Genomic DNA, 17278 nt, shown 5'->3' with positions numbered 1-17278 from the left:
GGGATGGGTTGGTTAGAGTTGAGTCAGATGGGGTGGGGATGAGGGCCAGTGGGATTGATAGGGTTGTGCGGAACATTTTATTTCCTGAAAAAAGTGTTAAGAAATATATAGGAAGTACTTTGCTTCTGGTTTCCACCATAATACCTATTTGCCGTGACCTGCAGGTATGAAGACTACCCCATCACAGATGTGCTGCAGATGGTGGGGAAGGCAAACCGGCCCCTGTCGGACAAGGAAGGTCAGAAATAGTGTAACTTTGTCATAGCAAATATCTGGCTTTTGTCCTCCATAATGCAAAGTTTAAAGCTCAAGTCAAGATATCTCTTCTTGTTAGAATAGGGAAATACCTACATACTTACTGAAGCCTGCACAGCAGGGAGGCAGGGAGTTGGGAGAGGTCATGAAAACTCCCTTCCTGGGAATAAAGTGGATCTCTACTAGCAGACTTGTTGCTATGGAAACACACTTCCTCCGGCCACCTGACTGATACGTTGAAAATTCAAATCTGGATTTCAAGAAGAGAAATATATTTTCAAAACATATGTTTTGTAGACTGTCTGTATTAATACTTTTTGCAGTGAGTTTTCATAACATCCTTCTTTGTGCTATGGCTTAACATCATCATGAACAGATAAGTCGATTTTGTGATATGTCATGGAATGTACTTGAATACTACTTTGCTTTGCATCAAAAGACAGCTTTGCCAAGGCAACGTGGCCACACCACATTAAATATGTAGGTGAATGAAGGAGTTAGACCCCCATGATTATCGAGAGACTATTATGTGTGCAGTCTATGCCGACATGTGATAGTATTGTGAAATGACTGAGATGATGTTCCTATCGCAGGCAAGGCCCTAATCATGTGCCAGAGTTCAAAGAAGGAGTTTTTCAAGAAGTTCCTGTATGAACCGCTGCCTGTGGAGGTGAGTTTCCCTGCTAAAACTCTGTCCAGTTCTGTTTCAACATTCCGATGAAATTGGAGACAGTTTGAATTTATTCTAATGCCTACAACACAAAGATTATAAATGTTCAGAATATTATTTAGAAATACCCTTCAGGATTGTTTTCACACATGTGATGAAAAGGAGATATGGAAAGTTCAGGGGATAGAAAAAGAAAATATAGAAACTGTTTCCAATTAGACTCATAGGTATTTGTTTTTAACATGTATGTTGACAGATCTTGCAACATCAGATCTAATTCACATTTGAATTTATATTGTTGTATCATACTTTCTGTTGAAAATGGGGCAAAGCTGTTTTTGAATATCTGTTGATATAAGGGACTGCTCCGCATGGACCTGTCATAGTCTTTTGAAGAGGTCATGGTCAAGGCCATGCGAAATCTCACAGAAAGATTGTGGTTACACTTTTGTCAAAGAGTAGCAACACATTTTTCATTAAACATGGTCTTACCCCAACTGCTTTGGGATGGCTTTGTCAGCTGTCCAGAGTGTTGTAGCTGTGTATTGGAAGGCCAGGTGACTGTCTACTCTCTCTCTCTCTCTGAGAGAGTCAGTTGTCTGAGGGACACGATTAGGTAGTTCGTGATACGGTTTCCAGATTTTCCCTGATTTCTCATAGCTATATTCTTTGATTCCACCCATCAATTTGAAGCACCTCAGTATGATATGAATGTCATACTGTTAGGTGTTAGACACCAAATTACACACTGCCTGCTACCATCTGTCTCAGAGTCACTTGGACCACTGCCTTCACGACCACTTCAACGCAGAGATCGTCACAAAGACTGTAGAGAACAAGCAGGATGCTGTGGACTACCTGACATGGACGTTCATCTACCGGAGGATGACCCAGAATCCAAACTACTACAACCTCCAGGGTGAGTAGGGGCTTCCTTGGCAGAATAGTCTACCTTGATTTGTGATTCTATCTTGATTGAAGTTGATGTTAAAAGCTTGACCAATTTCTATTCTCTTCTGTGTAATGTGTAAACCCTAATGTAAGTACTGTTGGATTGAGAGTTTGCACACATGTAATGATTTAGTTTCATCAAGCACACACATGCATCACAAGCACACTTGGCCTTGAAGTGTGGTCAAAGCTTGGTGCTGGACCATTAGCTTGTGTACTTTCTTCACTCAGTTTTCTGTGTCCGCAGGTGTGTCTCATCGTCACTTGTCAGACCACCTGTCTGAGCTGGTGGAAAACACAATCAACAATCTTGAACACTCCAAGGTAAGCCAATCATCTTACTTCCTTAAACATTATATTTGTGTTTTATTTTCTTTATAATGTTGACCATTTGCCTTCAGTGTATTCTTCAGTATTGAGACCGCCTCCATGGTGCAGTGGTTAGAGCGTCCACCCGGAGAGAGGACGTCCGCGTGTTCAATCACCGGCCTCTTCATACCAAAAGACGTTAAAATATGGTACTTGTTGGTCCCTGCCTGGTGCTCGGCTTTAATGGGTACAACAAGGACTGGTCGGCTCAGAATCAGTATAATGTGTCTGAGTGGGGTATTCATGCTTCACTGAGCTAGCACCATAGAACCAGCTTAAGTCTGGGCTAGTACAAGCAGCCACACAAACACGCATGCATGTCGTCATATGAGTGAAATATTCTTAAGTGTGACGTTAAACCCTATTTCACCTAACCTCTTCAGAAGACAAATTTTTTTAACCTGGATAAGCAACACATAAGAAACTAGTTTTCATGCCAAGTACATATTTAAATGATTGATGTGGTAAATCCCTTAAAATTCTGATTTTGATATTTCAGTGTATCAGTGTTGAGGATGACATGGATGTGGCACCACTCAATCTTGGCATGATCGCTGCATACTACTACATCAACTACACAACCATAGGTGAGGTCACACAGATGTGTGAACCATTGTAGTAGTCTTACACAGCTCTCTCATTGTTGCAGTAGTATTACACAGCTCTCTCATTGTTGCAGTAGTATTACATCACTGTCTCATTGTTGCAGTAGTATTACTGCAGTAGTATTATATCACTGTTTCATTGTTGCAGTAGTATTATATCACTGTTTCATTGTTGCAGTAGTATTACATCACTGTTTCATTGTTGCAGTAGTATTACATCACTGTCTCATTGTTGCAGTAGTATTACATCACTGTCTCATTGTTGCAATAGTATTACATCACTGTCCCAATGTTGCAGTAGTATTATATCACTGTCCCAATGTTGCAGTAGTATTACATCACTGTCCCATTGTTGCAGTAGTATTACATCACTGTCTCATTGTTGCAGTAGTATTATATCACTGTCCCAATGTTGCAGTAGGATTGTATCACTGTCCCATTGTTGCAGTAGTATTATATCACTGTCCCAATGTTGCAGTAGTATTATATCACTGTCCCATTGTTGCAGTACTATTACATCACTGTCTCATTGTTGCAGTAGTATTACATCACTGTCTCATTGTTGCAGTAGTATTACATCACTGTCTCATTGTTGCAGTAGGATTATATCACTGTCTCATTGTTGCAGTAGGATTACATCACTGTCTCATTGTTGCAGTAGGATTATATCACTGTCTCATTGTTGCAGTAGTATTACATCACTGTCCCATTGTTGCAGTAGTATTACATCACTGTCCCATTGTTGCAGTAGTATTATATCACTGTCTCATTGTTGCAGTAGGATTATATCACTGTCTCATTGTTGCAGTAGTATTACATCACTGTCTCATTGTTGCAGTAGTATTACATCACTGTCTCATTGTTGCAGTAGGATTACATCACTGTCTCATTGTTGCAGTAGTATTACATCACTGTCTCATTGTTGCAGTAGGATTATATCACTGACTCATTGTTGCAGTAGTATTACATCACTGTCCCATTGTTGCAGTAGTATTACATCACTGTCTCATTGTTGCAGTAGGATTATATCACTCTCTCATTGTTGCAGTAGTATTACATCACTGTCTCATTGTTGCAGTAGGATTATATCACTGTCTCATTGTTGCAGTAGTATCACATCACTGTCTCATTGTTGCAGTAGTATTACATCACTGTCTCATTGTTGCATTAGTATTACATCACTGTCTCATTGTTGCAGTAGTATTACATCACTGTCTCATTGTTGCAGTAGTATTATATCACTGTCTCATTGTTGCAGTAGTATTACATCACTGTCTCATTGTTGCAGTAGTATTACATCACTGTCTCATTGTTGCAGTAGTATTATATCACTGTTTCATTGTTGCAGTAGTATCACATCACTGTCTCATTGTTGCAGTAGTATTATATCACTGTCCCAATGTTGCAGTAGGATTATATCACTGTCCCATTGTTGCAGTAGTATTATATCACTGTCCCATGGTTGCAGTAGTATTATATCACTGTCCCATTGTTGCAGTAGTATTATATCACTGTCCCATGGTTGCAGTAGTATTATATCACTGTCCCATTGTTGCAGTACTCTTACATCACTGTCTCATTGTTGCAGTAGTATAACATCACTGTCTCATTGTTGCAGTAGGATTATATCACTGTCCCATTGTTGCAGTAGTATTATATCACTGTCCCATGGTTGCAGTAGTATTATATCACTGTCCCATTGTTGCAGTACTCTTACATCACTGTCTCATTGTTGCAGTAGTATAACATCACTGTCTCATTGTTGCAGTAGGATTACATCACTGTCCCAATGTTGCAGTAGGATTATATCACTGTCCCATTGTTGCAGTAGTATTATATCACTGTCCCATTGTTGCAGTAGTATTACATCACTGTCTCATTGTTGCAGTAGTATTACATCACTGTCTCATTGTTGCAGTAGTATTACATCACTGTCTCATTGTTGCAGTAGGATTACATCACTGTCTCATTGTTGCAGTAGTATCACATCACTGTCTCATTGTTGCAGTAGGATTATATCACTGTCCCATTGTTGCAGTAGTATTACATCACTGTCTTATTGTTGCAGTAGGATTACATCACTGTCCCAATGTTGCAGTAGGATTATATCACTGTCCCATTGTTGCAGTAGTATTATATCACTGTCCCATTGTTGCAGTAGTATTACATCACTGTCTCATTGTTGCAGTAGTCTTACACAGCTCTCTCATTGTTGCAGTAGTATTACATCACTGTCTCATTGTTGCAGTAGTATTACATCACTGTCTCATTGTTGCAGTAGTATTACATCACTGTCTCATTGTTGCAGTAGTATTACATCACTGTTTCATTGTTGCAGTAGGATTATATCACTGTCCCATTGTTGCAGTAGTATTACATCACTGTCTCATTGTTGCAGTAGGATTACATCACTGTCTCATTGTTGCAGTAGTATCACATCACTGTCTCATTGTTGCAGTAGTATTACATCACTGTCTTATTGTTGCAGTAGGATTACATCACTGTCCCAATGTTGCAGTAGGATTATATCACTGTCTCATTGTTGCAGTAGGATTACATCACTGTCCCATGGTTGCAGTAGTATTACATCACTGTCTCATTGTTGCAGTAGGATTACATCACTGTCCCAATGTTGCAGTAGGATTATATCACTGTCCCAATGTTGCAGTAGGATTATATCACTGTCCCATTGTTGCAGTAGTATTATATCACTGTCCCATTGTTGCAGTAGTATTACATCACTGTCTTATTGTTGCAGTAGGATTACATCACTGTCCCAATGTTGCAGTAGGATTATATCACTGTCTCATTGTTGCAGTAGGATTACATCACTGTCCCAATGTTGCAGTAGTATTACATCACTGTCTCATTGTTGCAGTAGGATTACATCACTGTCCCAATGTTGCAGTAGGATTATATCACTGTCCCAATGTTGCAGTAGGATTATATCACTGTCCCATTGTTGCAGTAGTATTATATCACTGTCCCATTGTTGCAGTAGTATTACATCACTGTCTCATTGTTGCAGTAGTCTTACACAGCTCTCTCATTGTTGCAGTAGTATTACATCACTGTCTCATTGTTGCAGTAGGATTACATCACTGTCTCATTGTTGCAGTAGTATCACATCACTGTCTCATTGTTGCAGTAGTATTATATCACTGTCCCATTGTTGCAGTAGTATTACATCACTGTCTCATTGTTGCAGTAGTCTTACACAGCTCTCTCATTGTTGCAGTAGTATTACATCACTGTCTCATTGTTGCAGTAGGATTACATCACTGTCCCATTGTTGCAGTAGTATCACATCACTGTCTCATTGTTGCAGTAGTCTTACACAGCTCTCTCATTGTTGCAGTAGTATTACATCACTGTCTCATTGTTGCAGTAGTATTACATCACTGTCCCATTGTTGCAGTAGTATTACATCACTCTCATTGTTGCAGTAGTATTACATCACTGTCTCATTGTTGCAGTAGTATTACATCACTGTCTCATTGTTGCAGTAGTATTATATCACTGTCCCAATGTTGCAGTAGTATTATATCACTGTCCCAATGTTGCAGTAGTATTACATCACTGTCCCATTGTTGCAGTAGTATTACATCACTGTCTCATTGTTGCAGTAGTATTACATCACTGTCTCATTGTTGCAGTAGTATTACACCACTGTCTCATTGTTGCAGTAGTATCACATCACTGTCTCATTGTTGCAGTAGGATTATATCACTCTCATATGTTGGCTTTTGCCAAACTTGGATCTGGTGTCATGACTGTCGGTATTATAGAATTTGAACTGAATTATATTTGATTTGTTGTTTGCAGAACTATTCAGTATGTCTCTAAACAGCAAGACTAAGATCAAGGGTCTCATTGAGATTATCTCAAATGCTGCAGAAAATGAAAACATTCCAATTCGGCATGGTGAAGATGCCATCCTCAGACAGGCAAGTTTCTCTCACTTTGTCTTTGGGTGTATCTTGTTTCATTAAAATTGTATGAAAAAACACAAGCATTCAGCTTAACTAACCAGAGAACATGACACTCTGTAAATCATAATGATAAATGTTGAGAGACTAGCTGTTAATTGTAATGTGGATGGGAGTAGATACTGATAATGTGTTGTTAACAAGCACAGTACTATGAATGAAACTGTAAGATGTTCACATGTTTCCATACAGCTTGCTCCTCGCCTGCCCAACAAGGCCACAAACCCCAAGTTCAATGACCCCCACGTGAAGACCAACCTGCTGCTTCAGGCTCACCTGTCTCGCATGCAGCTCTCGGCCGAACTACAGTCCGACACGGAGGACATCCTCAGCAAGGTACGACACGCTGCTCATTGCTTGACATGTTGTTTCATGTGTGACGATACGCTGCACATTGCTTCACATGTTGTTTCATGTGTGACTTTGTACGTTACTTCACATGTTTCATGTGTGGCTTTGAACGTTTCTTCACATGTTGTTCCACGTGTCGCTTTACATGTAGCTGCACTTGTTGTTTCACATGCTGTGGTAGAAGTTGTCATAACAGTCATCATTAGGCCTTCTATTTATATAGTGTCCTGATATTGTACCTGCCACCTCTCTTTGAACAGGGGCGGTGGGGCACCCTGATGGTTAAAGCGTTGGCTCGTCTCGCCGAAGACCCGGGTTCGAATCCCCATATGGGCACAATGTGTGAAGCCCATTTCTGGTGTCCCCCCGCCGTAATGTTGCTGGAATATTGCTAAAAGCGGCCTAAAACCAAACTCAGTCAGTCAGTCAGTCAGTCAGTCTCTTTGAACAGAGTGAATGGGATGTTTGGGTAAGGTGTTTTGTGAAGCTGGAAACTTCATCTTGGGAGTGTTTCCACACTAGGATCAAAAAGAAGAAGGCAGAAATATGTAGTGTGAGTTACGATAAGAATATTGTAATGTAATGTTGCATATATATAACTTGACATGGAACTTCATACATAACTTGGCATGTGGCATCACTTCGCTTCACATCGGGTCAGTGGTGCTTCACATTGGGCTGGTGGTGCTTGACATTGGGCCTGTGTTCCTCGACATTTGGCTGGTGGTTCTTCACATCGGGCTGGTGGTGCTTCACATCGGGCTGGTGGTGCTTCACATTGGGCCCGGTGGTGCTTCACATTGGGCTGGTGGTGCTTCACACAGGCATCTTATTTCCCGTGTTGCTTCACAGGTTACCATTTGCCTAGGAGGTAGCATGAACAAAGTGTTGGCTTATTATATTTATGGAAGTACATGTACAGAAGCAATAAATGTGTGATTCCTTGTAGGCTGTACGCTTGATCCAGGCCTGTGTGGACGTGTTGAGTAGTAACGGATGGCTGAGTCCTGCGCTGGCAGCCATGGAGCTGGCACAGATGGTCACTCAGGCCATGTGGGGCAAGGACTCCTACCTCAAACAACTGCCACACTTCACTCCGGAGATCATCAAGAGATGTCAGGAGAAGGTAAGATTGGAAGGGAAGACATGTCTGTGTGAGCTGATGGCTGGAGACAGGTCATCACTGGAGAATGTGGGGTTGTATGAGCTGATGACTGGAGAAAGGTCACCATCGGAGATAGTGCTGTTCCGATGATTGAAAATAATAAAAAATCGATCGAAAGGGATTAAAAATGATTATCAATTGTAAAAAACATATTTTTGATTAATCGGAATTTTGTTGTTTTAGTATAACACACTTGAATAAAGTAAACTAACCGTTAAATTTGTCGAATATTCACAAACAAAAATGCACTCAGCAGCATAAAGCTATGCGTATAGTAAAATTTTAACCTCCTTTATTGTTTAATTACAATTCCAGTGTCTTTCTTGCATGTGTGCATTTCATTGCATGACAGTATTAGTAATAAAAACTTTAATTAGAAAAAAACTGGGGAAAAACACTTATGATTGGTGATTACATTAAAAATATATTTCGATTATAATCGATAATTGTTCACCTCAAGTCCTCCAATAATCGATAGTGGATTTGGTTTCCGATTCCCAACACTAATCGGAGAATGTGGGGTTGTATGAGCTGATGACAGGAGACAGGTGACCACTGGAGAATGTGGGGTTGTATGAGCTGATGACAGGAGACAGGTGACCACTGGAGAATGTGGGGTTGTATGAGCTGGTGACAGGGGACAGGTGACCACTGGAGAATGTGGGGTTGTATGAGCTGATGACAGGAGACAGGTGACCACTGGAGAATGTGGGGTTGTATGAGGTGATGACAGGGGACAGGGGACCACTGGAGAATGAGGGGTTGTATGAGGTGATGACAGGGGACAGGGGACCACTGGAGAATGAGGGGTTGTATGAGATGATGACAGGAGACAGGTGATATGAGGGGATGACAGGGGACAGGTGACCACTGGAGAATCTGGGGTTGTATGAGGTGATGACAGGGGACAGGGGACCACTGGAGAATGAGGGGTTGTATGAGCTGATGACAGGAGACAGGTGACCACTGGAGAATGTGGGGTTGTATGAGCTGGTGACAGGGGACAGGTGACCACTGGAGAATGTGGGGTTGTATGAGCTGATGACAGGAGACAGGTGACCACTGGAGAATGTGGGGTTGTATGAGGTGATGACAGGGGACAGGGGACCACTGGAGAATGAGGGGTTGTATGAGGTGATGACAGGGGACAGGGGACCACTGGAGAATGAGGGGTTGTATGAGATGATGACAGGAGACAGGTGATATGAGGTGATGACAGGAGACAGGTGACCACTGGAGAATGTTGGGTTGTATGAGCTGATGACAGGGGACAGGTGACCACTGGAGAATGTGGGGTTGTATGAGGTGATGACAGGAGACAGGTGACCACTGGAGAATGTGGGGTTGTATGAGGTGATGACAGGAGACAGGTGACCACTGGAGAATGTGGGGTTGTATGAGGTGATGACAGGGGACAGGTGACCACTGGAGAATGTGGGGTTGTATGAGGTGATGACAGGGGACAGGTGACCACTGGAGAATGGGGGGTTGTATGAGATGATGACAGGAGACAGGTGACCACTGGAGAATGTGGGGTTGTATCAGCTGATGATAGGAGACAGGTGACCACTGGAGAATGTGGGGTTGTATGAGCTGATGACAGGGGACTGGTGACCACTGGAGAATGTGGGGTTGTATGAGGTGATGACAGGGGACAGGTGACCACTGGAAAATGTGGGGTTGTATGAGGTGATGACAGGGGACAGGTGACCACTGGAGAATGTGGGGTTGTATGAGGTGATGACAGGAGACAGGTGACCACTGGAGAATGTGGGGTTGTATGAGCTGGTGACAGGGGACAGGTGACCACTGGAGAATGTGGGGTTGTATGAGGTGATAACAGGGGACAGGTGACCACTGGAGAATGTGGGGTTGTATGAGATGATGACAGGGGACAGGTGACCACTGGAGAATGTGGGGTTGTATGAGGTGATGACAGGAGACAGGTGACCACTGGAGAAAGGTGACCACAGGAGAATGCGGGGTTGTATGAGCTGGTGACAGGGGACAGGTGACCACAGGAGAATGTGGGGTTGTATGAGGTGATAACAGGGGACAGGTGACCACTGGAGAATGTGGGGTTGTATGAGGTGATGACAGGAGACAGGTGACCACTGGAGAATGTGGGGTTGTATGAGGTGATGACAGGAGACAGGTGACCACTGGAGAATGTGGGGTTGTATGAGGTGATGACAGGGGACAGGTGACCACTGGAGAATGTGGGGTTGTATGAGGTGATGACAGGGGACAGGTGACCACTGGAGAATGGGGGGTTGTATGAGATGATGACAAGAGACAGGTGACCACTGGAGAATGTGGGGTTGTATCAGCTGATGATAGGAGACAGGTGACCACTGGAGAATGTGGGGTTGTATGAGCTGATGACAGGGGACTGGTGACCACTGGAGAATGTGGGGTTGTATTAGATGATGACTTATGTTGTCTGATGCTGACAGGGAACTTATGCTTTGTGGTGTTTTGGTTTTTTTTTCAGAATAGTGAAACAATTTTTGATGTGATGGAGATGGAGGATGAAGATCGGAACCAGCTGCTGCAGCTGAGCGAGGCCGAGATGGCAGATGTGGCGCGGTTCTGCAACCGTTACCCCAACATCGAACTGACGTATGAGGTGCAGGACAAGGACCAGATCCACAGGTCAGAAAGAACCTGCATTTATTCTGTAGTGTGGTTTTCAGCCGTGGGGACCGGGGACCCGTTCCTTAAAGCGATCGTAGTGCTATGACAGTCGTAAGTCTATGTTAAAGTATGTGAGTTACGATCATCTTAGCGCTATGATCGCTTTGAGGAACGGGGCCCTGGGTGGACTAGGTGCCCAGCTTGTTGTTTGTTCAGTGTTAAATGAGAGGGCTTTCAGGGACCATTACATTGTACCTTGAAAGTCCCTGGCTGGTCTGACATGGATTTTAGTATTTCCAGCGCCCCGTTCCTCAAAGTGATCGTAGCTACAATCAGTTGTTAGCCCTACGATTAACTTTACAATTATCTTAAATAACAATTTATTGTCATTCCTCAAAGCTATTGTAAGGGAATTGTAAGTATCGCGATTGTAATTCTTTCGATCGTAAATAACAATTGTGATCTTCTGCGTGAATGTTAGAAGTAATGCGTTTACATTACTTCCGGTTGGTGAGAGTTGCTTCCCCTTTCAAGCAAATGAAAAATTATCGACCGTTAGCAAGATATCGCAAAGTAATTAAAATCTTGCTTTCTACGGATAGTACATGTAAACGCTGGGTGTCCGAGGATAACCCAGGTTCTAGCATGTTTACCAGTTTCAGAATGGAAGCCCTCGTCATTCTGTACCTTGAAAATATTTCAGCGTCATTGTAAACATCAAGAACACGACAACGGTCTCGAAATATCCTCTCAGGGCCAAATTTTTGTCTCCTTTGTTTTTGAACAGAACGGTTTTGGGTATATATGGTTAAACCCAACTCTACCTACCACTAGCGAGTTCATCCCAGTGTTCAGACGAAGACTAGAAGATAACTACATTACACTTTGGCAGTCCAACTTGGAAAACTCATCATCGATTTTTAATATATAACTTGATGTGTTTTCCAAGTTGGACTGCCAAAGTGTAATGTAGTTATCTTCTAGTCTTCGTCTGAACACTGGGATGAACTTACAACTATTGTAATTTACAATTGCTTTGAGGAACGATGGAGTGATTGTAAGTTAAAGTTACAATATGGATTGTAGTGATTTACAACTATTGTAGTGTTACAATCGCTTTGTGGAACAGGGTCCAGGCTGAAATGTATGTTGAGAGAGGCTGAAAGGAAAATCCCATCACAGTGAAGTGGAATTTTGCTGAGTGCAATGTTAAAAAACATACAAAATTGAAAAGTTGTGATAGGACATCTCTGAGTGGTTTTATTGTGAATGTATTTGTGCCATGTGACAATGCTGTCTGTCTCAGTTGGGCGGTGGGTTAGCCTAATGGTTAAAGCGTTGGCTCGTCACGCCGAAGACCCGGGTTCAAATCCCCACATGGGCACAATGTGTGAAGCCCATTTCTGGTGTCCCCAGCTGTGATGTTCCTGGAATATAGCTAAAAACAAACTCTGTTGCGTAAAAACAAACTCTGTCAGTCAGTCAGTCTGTCTCAGTGGTTCCACTGTGAATGTAGTTGTGACATGTGACAATGCCGTCTGTTTCAGTGGTTCCACTGTGAATGTAGTTGTGACATGTGACAATGCCGTCTGTTTCAGTGGTTCCACTGTAAATGTAGCTGTGACATGTGACAATGCCGTCTGTTTCAGTGGTTCCACTGTGAATGTAGTTGTGACATGTGACAATGCCGTCTGTTTCAGTGGTTCCACTGTAAATGTAGTTGTGACATGTGACAATGCCGTCTGTTTCAGTGGTTCCACTGTGAATGTAGTTGTGACATGTGACAATGCCGACTGTTTCAGTGGTTCCACTGTGAATGTAGTTGTGACATGTGACAATGCCGTCTGTTTCAGTGGTTCCACTGTGAATGTAGTTGTGACATGTGACAATGCCGTCTGTTTCAGTGGTTCCACTGTAAATGTAGTTGTGACATGTGACAATGCCGTCTGTTTCAGTGGTTCCACTGTGAATGTAGTTGTGACATGTGACAATGCCGTCTGTTTCAGTGGTTCCACTGTGAATGTAGTTGTGACTCTTGAGAGAGAAGATGAAGTGTCCGGGCCCGTCATCGCTCCTTTCTTTCCTCAGGTAAATATTTCCAGGGTGTCCATCTTGTCTTGTTTAAGGGCATGGTTATGTAATGAGAATGTTAAATCAGGTATTCCCCACAACTATGTGTTATTTTATGACTTAATACATAATATATAGTGCAGATAATAAAGGGAGACACTTACAAGAATATAGCTGAAGAAACTTCAGAAGTATGGATTCATATTGACATATTGACTCAGTGACCAAGGTACAAAGTCGTGAAAACTTACTTAAAAGCATTAATATTTTTTCTAAGAAACGTGAAGAGGGATGGTGGGTAGTCATTGGTGACCCGAAAAACAACTCCCTCCTATCCATCAAGCGCCTGACCCTGCAACAGAAGGCCAAGGTCAAGCTGGATTTTGTGGCGCCCTCTGTTGGCCACTACAACTACGTGATCTTCTTCATGAGTGATGCCTACATGGGCTGTGACCAGGAGTACAAGTTCAACATCTCCGTCCGGGAGGGAGTCAGTGGCAGTGAAGACAGCGACAGTGATTAAGAAACTACTATCACATTATTGAAGAGACTCAAAATGATTAGGATTCTGTGATTAGATCATTGAAGACAGTAAGAGTGGTTAAAGAACTACGATCACATTATTGAAGAGACTCAAAATGGTTAGGATTCTGTGATTAGATCAGTGAAGACCATGAAAGTGGTTAAAGAACTACTATCACATTATTGAAGAGACTCAAAATGATTAGGATTCTGTGATTAGATCATTGAAGACAGTAAGAGTGGTTAAAGAACTACGATCACATTATTGAAGAGACTCAAAATGATTAGGATTCTGTGATTAGATCATTGAAGACAGTAAGAGTGGTTAAAGAACTACGATCACATTATTCAAGAGACTCAAAATGGTTAGGAAACTGTGATTAGATCAGTGAAGACCATGAAAGTGGTTAGGAAATTTAGATAAGATTGATCAGGAGCATACAGGGAAATAATGGGATTAAAAAGATCTCTGTGGGTTTGTTTTGAGAAAATATTGGACTTGGGAATTGTACAGGGTAAATGTTTAAAGAATAGACTATGGAATCATTATAGAGATATAGGGCAATGGGAACAACAGAAGGATTATCTGTCAAGTTTAATCAAGAGAAAATAAGAATGACCAAATTCACTGGATTTTTATGTCAGTTTTGAATAAGACATGCTGTGTTTGAAGCTAAAGGTTTTGTTTATCACATTGTACATGCGAATCAGTAATCTTTATTCTGTTTGGAAAATGTCCAAGGGGAATAACTTTTTTTTAATCATGAAAACAGTAAACATACATATACCATATTCATATTAGTACATGTGTCATCTTGTTTCATCATTATCATGTTTGGGATTTGTATAAATGTGTATAGAAATGAAGAAACATTTGAATTTTCACTGTATTCATATTGTAGAACGCATCATTCATGACTGCTTTTTAGCTAGTTTCTGCAATGGAGGAAATAGTTGTGGAATGTCATGAGGACATGTTGCCTGTCCTTGGTGGGTGGTGCATCCATGTTTCCCAAAGGATGTCATGAGGACATGCTGCCTGCCCTTGGTGGGTGGTGCCTCCATGTTTCCCAAAGGATGTCATGAGGACATGTTGCCTGTCCTTTGTTGGTGGTGCCTCTATGTTTCACATGGGATGTCATGATGACATGCTGCCTGTCCTTTGTGGGAAGTGCCTCCATGTTTCCTAATGGATGTCATGAGGACATGTTGCCTGTCCTTTGTGGGTGGTGCCTCCATGTTTCCCAAAGGATGTCATGAGGACATGTTGCCTGTCCTTGGTGGGTGGTGCCGCCATGTTTAACACGGGTTTCATGAGGACATGCCTCCATGTTTCCCAAAGGATGTCATGAGGACATGCTGCCTGTCCTTGGTGGTCGGTGCCTCCATGTTTCACACGGGATGTCATGAGGACATGTTCCCTGTCCTTGGTGGCGGTGCCTCCATGTTTCACACGGGATGTCATGAGGACATGTTGCCTGTCCTTGGTGGTCGGTGCCTCCATGTTTCACACGGGATGTCATGAGGACATGTTGCCTGTCCTTGGTGGTCGGTGCCTCCATGTTTCACACAGGATGTCATGAGGACATGTTGTTTGTCCTTGGTGGTCGGTGCCTCCATGTTTCACACAGGATGTCATGAGGACATGTTGCCTGTCCTTGGTGGTTGGTGCCTCCATGTTTCACATGGGATGTCATGATGACATGCTGCCTGTCCTTCGTGGGTGGTGCCTCCATGTTTCACAGGGGATGTCATGAGGACATGTTGCCTGTCCTTTGTTGGTAGTGCCTCCATGTTTCACATGGGATGTCATGAGGACATGTTGCCTGTCCTTGGTGGGTGGTGCCTCTACCAGCCAATGTAGTACTTTCAGTCTCTGTGGCTGGGAGCTGGAATGAGTGCTAGTATAAGTTATCACAGACATTGGAAAATGAACAGGTTGCTTCAGTGAACACTGAACAACACAGAAAGAACTTGTTTATATTTACTCTGAATACATATTCTATTAAAACCTTACATTTGTTCTGTTTTCAAACCAGTTCTCATATTTTATGAAACAAAAATATGTTGCTTAGAATGTGAAGTTGTATAGGCCAGATGGTGTATTAAGTAGTGCTCTGACAGTTGCTGTCTGTTCACATGGCGAAATCCACAATAGAATAATGACATTTGTTATTCATGTAATATACATTGTATCTATATCATGATGGATTTGACAACAAATAAAACAATCTCTATTGATGTGATTCCTCTGTTATGTTGTTCACTATGATGATTTCACGCCGTCACATCCTCGAGGGTGATAGTCTAGTTGTTAGATTATCACACATTTCACTTGGTTCACCTTTCCATCGTGTGTGAAACCCATATGAACACCATTTGCTCACAGTCGTGAAACTTGCAAGGGTTGATGGTCTGCTATTCCTACTGTTGTAAACTGTGGCATTTAAATCGTTGCAGTGCTACAGTTGTCTGAGGAGATTATTGGTATCAGCCATAAGTGATAGTGAGATATTAACCTCTTGAAATTACGAAAAGCACCAGTCCTTAATAATATCTTAGTATGTCAGGGTATGTCACTAATGAGTATTTGGGGAAAGGTTTTTACAAAAGTCCTTCATAATAGATTTTCACTTTGATCAAATATGAGGAACAAACTACCTGAATCCCAGGCTTCTTTCCGAAAGAACTATTCAACTAATGATATGCATTTAATAAAAACGGTTATCATTGTGTGTTTTTTTAACTATATGTAGCCTTTGTAGATATTAAAAAAGCATTTGACTCTGTTGAACGTTCTAAATTGTGGCAATGTATCATGGAAGTTGGCCTGAGGGGGTAAAATGTCTTCTATCTTGAACGCTATGTACGCAAATATTAAATGATGAGTTCATTGTGGATATGATCTCACAGACTATTTTGATTGTTTGATTGTCCTAATGGGCTGCTTCAGGGGTGCATGCTTAGTCCTGTTCTGTTTTCCTTTTTCATCGATGAATTGTACTTTGAAATTCTTAATTGTGGTAAACATGGTGTACAAATGCTCCCTAATTTAGCAGAACTTGTAGTACTTCTCTTTGCTGATGATGTAATAATTATTAAAAAATAATAGAATTTTAATAGTTTCCATTCGTTACTATATTTACTATCGGTAAAATTTTTAACTTACCTTACCATAGGTCTTATGCATATTACCTCAAGCTCCGCTTAAAGAGATCAGACAGTCGTTGATTCGCCATTCTATAGAACGGCCACCTCGTGTATCGACGAGTGTACAGGCAACGGAAGTGACGTGATCTCCCCTCCCCCGCAAGCGCGGTCCATCCAAAATCACTTTTACTTCAAGCGTCTTGCTTGTCAGACGTTTTTGTTTCGCTAAGTTTTCAGACACTTACTAATAGATTTCAGATATTAAAGTTATTGGTATGTATGTTTTTCTATCTTATGTCTCTTCTCTGTGGGTGAAGAACATAATTTACAAGTAACTTCACTTACCTGGCTACCTCGTGTTTATGTTTTTCACTTCGGCTTGGGGTATGTCCCCACGTTCCGAGTTTTTTCCACGTGGCATGTTTGGGTGTTTTGATACCTCTAGGGTTCTTCCACCTTCTGTTTCATGCTTGTTTTTGTGTACCTCCTTTTTTCTTGCCTAATTTGTGTGTTTTTTCACGCTTTTTTCGGCTCAGTGTGGGGG

At 41.9% G+C, this 17278-nt stretch overlaps 1 protein-coding gene across 1 annotated transcript in view; it reads left to right on the top strand.

Moving 5' to 3' along the window:
• The window catches only part of LOC124275557 (U5 small nuclear ribonucleoprotein 200 kDa helicase-like), a 62575-nt gene extending 47742 nt beyond the window's left edge, over nt 1-14833 (top strand). The window contains 11 exon segments of the mRNA XM_046711138.1: nt 165-238; nt 849-925; nt 1697-1844; nt 2124-2200; nt 2745-2832; nt 6676-6797; nt 7032-7175; nt 8140-8316; nt 10850-11010; nt 12999-13080; nt 13340-14833. Coding sequence (XP_046567094.1) covers nt 165-238; nt 849-925; nt 1697-1844; nt 2124-2200; nt 2745-2832; nt 6676-6797; nt 7032-7175; nt 8140-8316; nt 10850-11010; nt 12999-13080; nt 13340-13585 — 1396 coding nt within the window. The 3' untranslated portion in view covers nt 13586-14833.
• The last annotated feature ends 2445 nt before the right edge of the window (nt 14834-17278 follow it).

This window comes from Haliotis rubra, unplaced genomic scaffold (genome assembly GCF_003918875.1).
Source record: "Haliotis rubra isolate DU_JTF1 unplaced genomic scaffold, ASM391887v1 Scf1049, whole genome shotgun sequence".
NCBI lineage: Eukaryota > Metazoa > Mollusca > Gastropoda > Lepetellida > Haliotidae > Haliotis > Haliotis rubra.
This window is presented reverse-complemented; position numbering and strand designations above follow the sequence as displayed.